Below are 8,570 nucleotides of genomic sequence, written 5' to 3' on the forward strand. Positions count from 1 at the left end.
ATTTTAATTATCCACATGAAAATAAAGAGTATATGTAAGATTTTAATCCAAAACATCGTCATTGGTAAATATAATTCTTCTAGATAATTTCTTCTAGATTATGGTGAAATTTGAGCTAATGTTACCATTACTTTTATCAAATTCGCCTAACTGATTTATAGCTTTTGCATGTTAACATGGATCTGAGCTGTTGCCCCTGTACATAGGAAGCCTACAACATCGTTTTGCAGAAAATAACTGTGTCTTGTCAGAATAGATCTAGAATGTAGAAAGCACTTTTTTGTGTAATATTTCAAGTAATAATTCTTCTTCTGCATGTTGTCAACATATATCAGAAAAAGGCATTCTTGTCAGTGCAGGACCGACTCTTAATGTGATTTTCCATTGCCGCCTTTTGTGCTGTCAAGTTCACAACGAACAAAACTGAGAAGGATAACTAATGTTAATTCCAAGGGTCATATTTTTTTTGCTTTTATCACTTTTATTCACATCCCAGCCAACAATATTCAGCGTAATCAGTAACGGTCATTACAATACATTCATATTCATTATAGCTACTAGATCACGATTTGCTTTGCTGTAAAACCACAAAAAGTAAAATTCATGGTAATAGTTAACAAACAAACTACAGCAAATGCTGCAACACAAAACAGCAACACTGGATGACACTGTTCACAAACTGTGAAAGGCTTAATTTATTCAAGTAATGAAATATATGTTAGAAATTAAACATTGGAAGACAAAATGTACATTATGTTTACTCAAATTAATTCAACAGCTATGATGAAAATTGTAGGTACAACTTACAATTTTGCAACTTCTTCACCTTTCCCACAAAATGTAGCTAGTTCATCTATGGCTTCTTCTCTAATCACTGTTGAGTCAACATCGAAACAAACTGCATCTGCCACTTTCCACATATTAATCACCTCATCTTTAGTTGCCATGTTCTTCACCTGGAAGGGGGGGGAAAAACTGCTTTTAAACCCACTCTGGTCTCCAGGGACCTTCATAAGCAACACTTTTCTAATTAAATTATCAGATGCCACTTCCTAAAAGGCAAGAAATAAAGTGAAGAGGTACACAGTTTTAGGTGAGCTATGGTTGTCAAAGAATTTAGGCCTATCTATAATATTCTAACAAGCTGTAGCTTATCTCGTATCACAAACACAGCCCCCAACAGATCAGAACATGAGATTGTGACCCAAATAATTTGTCTTCAAGCAAAACTTTGTACAATGTTTAAAAATATTTGACATTTCAGCAGCAGCTAAGAACTATGATTGGGACCAAGGTAATGTAGCTGTGAACAGGTGGCAGCTGTTAAAGTGGAAGTACTGATGATTTAGACAGGTTTAATATGAAAAGTTGTTTCCATGGGGTAATCACATGACTTATAAGAAGGTCCCTACTAATAAAGCCCAAGAGAAGTTCTGAAGGGGTGAGGGCACAATGAGTGGCCTTGAAATTAGATCAAATATGTTATCAATGAACTGTAACCAAGTGATAGGTTTGGAATCTTGGATGGTTATGAAGAATATCTGTAGATAACATGTAAATAAGTTTGTGTGGGAGCTTGCATGCAAGCATCCACGACTGTAATAATGAACTGAGGATAGGTCCACCTTTTTGCAAGTACACAAAATAATGTTTTTTAGCACTCAAACATGATTCACATTAGTTGTGGCATCCTCAATGAGTTTTTCTTTCATTTTATTGAAATACATACATATATTATGTTTAGGTTAGGAAATACATTACACGATTCTGTTATTTAATTTATATATGAACTTTACCTTTTATTTTACATTATGTGTGTTCTGTGGTGACCAACTAAAATCAGCCACAGGTCTAAATTTGTGCATCATGTCGTCTGCAAACATGGGGGATGTTAGAAAATCATTTGCATTGAATTTTTGTTTATTATCTACTCTTAAAATGTATGTTCAAATATAATTCATGGCATATCCCCATTTTTAGCCGTGTGTGTGTGTGTGTGTGTGTGTGTGTGTGTGTGTGTGTGTGTGTGTGTGTAGGGGAGGGGGGGGGGGGGGAGGGGAGGGGGGTAGTAGAGAGAGGTTGTTGAGGACCAGTCCAAGAGAGAGGTTTTAGGACGCACATAAGCCCTTAGGCAGCCATACATTTTATTTAGTGGTTCGTCATGTTCCCTGCATCTTGTCAAAAAGGAAGACCATAAGGGATGTGGAATGAGTCAATGTATACATTAACAACAGACAGGGAACTTAATATTTATATTGAATTAACAATATGCTGTATTGCTTAGTGCTATTGAAGATTATAACATCTAAATTTGACAGAGTAAATTACAAAGAGCACTGCTACTTTGGAAAAAGCTGGTGCCACCTCAGTTTTACTACACAGTTGCTGTTTATCTGCTATTAGTAGCTTAATATTTATTTCATTAGTGGCATTTTTCAGAGAAAATGTGTACTTACAACTACAAATTCTGAGTCCTATTTATAGTACATTACCACTTGCCATGTATCTATAGAATGAACACTGCTACTTCCCATTTAGCTAACAACATTTCAATCGCAGGTAATTTGTAGACACAGTAGCTAATGACATAAGTGTTTAATTTTCTTTTAAATTAGTAGCGCTTCCCAGCAAAGTACATAACTATTATGAACTGTAGAAAAGAGTTTATACATGAAAACTACATTTTGCGTCTTGTATTGTGTATGGGTAAATGACATCTCAGGTGAAACTGATTTTTATTATCAGCAGCAAAAACTGTTAAGAAGTAAATATATTGGGAATTGATCTTTAAAAAGGCTTCTGCAAGACTGTATGTTTATCTACATTTTTGTTTTGTTTTTGACATTGATGGTCATGCTAGTGGTTCACCTTAGTTTTGAAAGCAGATAAAACTGACAATTTTCAAATAAAGGCACCAATGTTAACATTTTGATAACTACTCAATTCATATAAAGTTTATAGTCTGAAAATACTTATTGTGTACAACTGATTTAGTGTCATTGGTATATCTGCAAGTAAGACTTAATTATAAACTTTAGTACTGCTATTATTATCTTTAACTGCAAACACAGCAAATGAGATCACTATGCTGGACTTCATATTTTAGCACTACTTTGACACTTCCCAAATGCCTGGGACTGTGTGATGTTCTGGGGGATAATGCATGGAAACCCAATAAAGTGGCTTTTTGTAGTTGTCAGATGGATATTTTATCAATGCAAATGGTTCTCTAGTGCTAAGATCTTTTGGCCCTGCTCTCAGTGTACTGAGAACCACTTTCACTCGTTTACACCAGAGTTGTTATAGTTCAGTTTTCAAGTCCTTGTACCTGCTAAGTTTTCTTTGAGTTGTTTCATTTCGATTCTACTATCCCCTGGGATGAGAATATCAATGATCCACACTTTCTTTTACTGCACAGTTATGATGCCTGGTGTATTGCGTTCCACCATTTGATCTTTCTCGAGTCCCAGAAAAATTTGGGAAGTTCGTCGTCGATAACTTTTTCTGGCTTATGGTCCCACCAGCAAATGATAACTATGACATAAGTTACAATGGATTAGTCACACCACAGCTATGTTTTTCCACTTGTAGTCAGTCCGCGTGATCTTTCTGCGACCACTCAAGACACAGTCAATTGTTTCAACTTCTTTGCAAAGTCAGCACATTGGGTCTCCTGTTGATTTCTTGATTCTGGCTTTGATGGTGTTACTTCTGATGGTATGTTTATGTGCAACTAAAAACCAATCCGTCAGTTTCCTTATTTAGTGTTCCTTTGGTTAGACAAGACGGAAATACGGAAGCGTCCGATCCCACCCGTCTGCTTTGACCCATGACGTCACAAATATGGCGGAAACAAAAACAAACACACACACACACACACACACACACACACACACACACACACACACTTTCCACAAGAAGCCTAATGACACTAACGGGACAAGCGCGGGAAATGGGGTGTTTTGGATGGGGGGCAAACTAAATATAAACAAATTTAGACGCCTTGCGTAGCTACAACGTGTAAGGGAAGACAGCCATGCATGAATACCCACCCACCTCCCCAGGGGTCGTAACCCATGCAACCCATAGAAGATAAAGATTCTTCAGTAGCTGATTAGTGTTTTTTGTCTTTTTAAAAAAAAATCTCACGGGATAGAACGAACAGATCAGAAAGATAAATATAATAAACTAAAACAGAAATTCGAGGAAACAGATAATTAAAATAAGTAATAAGTGTTTTTAAATTTAAAAAAAAGAACTCACGAGATAGAACGAACAGATCAGAAAAGTAAATAAAATAACATAAAACAGAACTGGAGAAAGCCACACTCAAACCAAACTCCGCGCCATCATGACGTCACACACGACAACACCCTTACGTCACGGGTCAAAGCCGACGCGTGGGATCGGACGCTTCTGTCGACCTGACAAGACCATGCATTTTCTTTATCTTGCCTTCAATGTTTTCCAGATAATACCCATGCATTATTTTTTTTTTTATTTTTTTTTTTTTTTTGTGCAGGCTGTCATTGTAAGGCAGCTTTCCAGTATTAATTCTTGGTTTTCTGTAATTTGAAAAGCTTTCTGTTGTCGACTTCTTTCCTGAATTTTTGGCTGTTTTTCACATAGTCTGTCAATGCATCCTTTTCTTCCATAGTAATTGGACACAAATGACAGAATAGAATGGAGGCACTACTGAAGTAAATCACACTGTGCTAACACTACAAAAAAATCCTAAAAAGTGGAAAAATATACAAAAAGTTGACAACAGAGGCAACAAAGCTGTATTTTCTTTCCTAAGGTATGGGTTGAAACAAACAGTGCCCAAGTACTGCAGTGTGAAGACTAAGATGAAGTGTAACACGATAAACTGAAAGGAGCAGTCACTTACAATCCTACATAGCAACATAAGAAACAAACCAATTAAGATTGAGGTGGGCACTAATTCACAAAATTCTCAAAACAGGAAATACTGAAATGATTGGCCACCAAGTTGAATGAATTCTTGCTTGCAAAGAGAGAAATCATATAATCAAGTAAATGTGCCTTAGGTGCAGAGAGCCCTGCACCTGTAAGAATCATCTGATTTATGAAAAATCAAAAATATGTAAATACTTTTAGTGATATATTTTTAAGTCTTTTGGCTATGAATTTGCATACATCAAAGTTTCTAAATCCCATACAGATTTTATTTTTGAACTTCCCCATTAAACTGGGCAATTATCAGTGGTTCAAGGCATAGGCTGCACTTCGTGACATTGAATTTTACATTTTTTCCATGAATAAAAATTAAGCAAATGAGATCTAATTACAAACGCATCTCACTACTTCTAATCCTCCCCTTTGTAGTCTGCTCTCATTTTCCCCATTCTTCAGAAAATAGCTTTTAGCAGAATATAGGTTCAATCATTAGTAACTCCATCACTGCTGGAGTTTAGTTTCTATACAGGAAGAGGTGCATTTACCAAATTTACACAGTTATACAAGAAATATTATCCTGTTGATATTTTCCAAAACTTCACCACAATTTTGATTATGTAGGACATAAAAATTTTTATTTGAAAATAGTGTAGAAATGCTATCTCCCCTGCACCCTCGGTCTTTGTGCAGTAAAAAAAAGTATCACATTAACATATTACAGTTTGACACAGAATCTCAATCCTAATGCACTTTTGCATTTTTCACAACAACAAAAATTTACAAAAGCTGAAATGGACTAAATTACTGCTCTATCAATCAACAAAGCAACCAATACACCCGCTGTATAAATATAAAACAGCAAAATGATAATATTAAAACAAATGGTAGACCATAATCTTTTGGAACAACCAACACAGCTGATCCAGCCTGATAGAGAATGAAGACAGAAAGATTATTGCACCACAGAAACCACATCCTTAATCAGTAGATACATATTTAATCATTATCAGATATTTTATTACTTTTAATACACGCATTTGTTACCCTCTCTTCATTTTAACTCATATTATTGGATTGTTAAACTACTCTGTTTACAAGCATAATTCCACATTTTAATTTAGAATAGATTTGTGTGTTTATGAATTAACCACAAATGTTCCTTCTGTATCATACACATGTGAGATGCAGCACTGGTGATTACATTTTTCACAGGTATGCTTGTTTCTTTTCAGGTAGTGCTGAATTTTTTATTTCTCTAATTACAATTTTCACATTTTTACTAGATGTTTGGCCTATGAAAAATGGGAAAGCTGTTGATGTTGCTGAATAAAGTCATTCGACTTATGGCTGTCAAAAATATTTACTGCAATTGCAGATTCAATACTCTGCCATTGTCAAGCATGGTGGGATGAGACATTCCCGTCAGCCTGAAACCAAATACATGTGGCGGTACAAGGCTGTGCACTGTTCCACACACCATGCAAGCACAAGCTATGTAGCCAAGACATTACAAGCTATCAGGTAGCAAAAACACATCCACTGAAGTACAACACTTGTGTCAATGTGAAATATTAACATAAATATTTTTACTTTCCTTGAACCAACATAAAAAAGTTATATGAAAAGAGCAAGATTTATTCTCTTAATGTTATGTTTGGAAAGTAACTATTACCGTGATTGTTCCATAGTATATCAATATTTGTAACAGGTACAAATATAGGAAACACTGTCTTCACTTATTTATATTCCCAACTCCATAAGAACATAAAAGTTGTTGGAACCTCATGGGCATATAAATCAGTGCTGATCAGACAACAGGTGGAAAAAAATTTCTATTAAACATAAACATACTTTCGGCTGCAATGATGTGGTCTGAGGAAATGGGCATTTCTTATCTTGAGCAGTGAATTGACTGATGCTTTTATCACACACATTGTGAATTGCAAGATGACAATTCCTTGAAATAACACAGAGTTCACAGGAAACTAAATGCAACAAAGTTTCTGCTTCTGTCTTGGAATATTTGAATGACAGCAGATTTTGTCACATGATTATCAGTTCTGACGATTAATTACCAGAAATTCCATTACACTATTTCCAACAGTGTCATTGTATGTTTGCTAGAAGACACTCCCCCCACTCCACCCCCCCCCCCCCCCCCCCCCGCAACATCACATGCAAGTAATATGCCCTACCGCAAAGTCTTCGGCTCCGGGTGGTCTCGGTTTGCGCTCAGTCCGGTCACTGCAGCTCCCCATTGCTCTGAGGCACGCAAAGTTAAATCTATGTTTAGGTGTGAAGACGCTGAGAGTATAACATGACAACAATTTGGAACACATTGCGTAAGCACATAAACTACCGTTCGTCTGCGAAAGTGTTTATAACTATTTGAACGTACTTTTCCACTATCTGTACACAACTGTCACAAACTTTTTACTGTATATTCTATGAATTCTTTGTACCTTTAAATTACTTCTCTTTGATCTACGTGCTTTTTCGAAGTGTCAGCTGCTGTTGCTGCAAGGACGAAACTGAATGCCTTGACCCCGCATGGGCTACGGCACCCCCCTTAACGAACATCAACTAAACTGTGTATTTCCCAATAACCTGATAACAGGCTTAGCATTTTCCAGCTGGTCCGCATTCATGCCGCAACTTAAATACAGTGCTGCCAACAGATATACCAACCTCGCAAACAGGGACATCAAGAAAACAGCGACAAAACAACAAGCGCTGCCAACCGACAGACGACGTGAAGAGATCGACATTTGCTATGAAAATCGAGATACACGAAAATTGTGTAAACTTGATGCAAGGTGTCAACAAGCTTCTATGTAAAAATATGTTTTGACTTTTGAATTATTCACTATTCAGAGACTTTACACCGAAAGCACGATTCCTCTCCTGACTTCTCAAATATATCGTGGTATTAGGGCTTCGTTGTAATCATAAACTTCACGAAAGGTTCACATATTCTGCCCACAGTCGGATTGTATGGTACAATTCATAGAGTAGAAATATTTTCTCTGGGGCCATTTCCAGGTTTCCTGTCCAGAGTAATACACATGTGCTACTAATCAAAATTCGTCTTTCACGGCGAAAATGACCAGCAGTGATGAATTGAAAACGCACAGCAGCGGTGGACATGGTGGCAGATATGAAACACTGAATAATTTCCACTTCATAAACTCATTATTCTTGTTCATCACTTTGATAGTAAGAGATTCAGCCAGACCTTAAAATAAGCTAGACATTAGAACGAGCACTTTCACAACACAATTGTGGGCCAAATACGTATTGTGAAATGCTTCAGAAACCAAAACTGTGATACAATTCAGTACAGTTTTTCAAGGATTAAATAAGGAAAAAGTTAAAGTATTGATCACATTTTTTAGCATAGATGTTCACACATGCAGTAAATATGCATACAAAAGTTATTTCAATCTATAACGACTGTAATCTTCAAACTTGTGGCCATAACTAGGCTGTGTTAATTATCCTATTGCTTCCAAAAGTCTTAAAAATTGTGCTGAATAACCAAAAATCTAAAATATTTTCGAGACAGTGAAGAAATGTTCAGTAATAGGGCTCTCTCTATCTGGTAATTTTGAAATCCTTATGAAGCAATTTGTAGCTTCCAAGCAGAACAC

At 36.3% G+C, this 8,570-nt stretch overlaps 1 protein-coding gene across 2 annotated transcripts in view; it reads right to left on the minus strand.

Moving 5' to 3' along the window:
• The window catches only part of LOC124603855 (phosphoserine phosphatase), a 59,461-nt gene extending 51,871 nt beyond the window's left edge, over positions 1-7,590 (minus strand). The window contains exons 1-2 of one of the 2 annotated variants that reach the window (XM_047136431.1): positions 7,383-7,590; positions 808-956 (exon numbers count right to left, since the gene is read on the minus strand). In XM_047136431.1, the coding sequence (XP_046992387.1) occupies positions 808-947 (140 nt within the window). In that variant the 5' untranslated portion in view covers positions 948-956; positions 7,383-7,590. Of the gene's footprint in view, positions 1-807; positions 957-7,115; positions 7,336-7,382 lie in introns of those variants that run through there. The other variant, XM_047136430.1, reaches the window with a different exon arrangement.
• Between the last annotated feature and the right edge of the window lie 980 nt (positions 7,591-8,570).

The sequence above is a fragment of the Schistocerca americana genome, chromosome 1 (assembly GCF_021461395.2).
Source record: "Schistocerca americana isolate TAMUIC-IGC-003095 chromosome 1, iqSchAmer2.1, whole genome shotgun sequence".
Classification (NCBI taxonomy): Eukaryota; Metazoa; Arthropoda; class Insecta; order Orthoptera; family Acrididae; genus Schistocerca; species Schistocerca americana.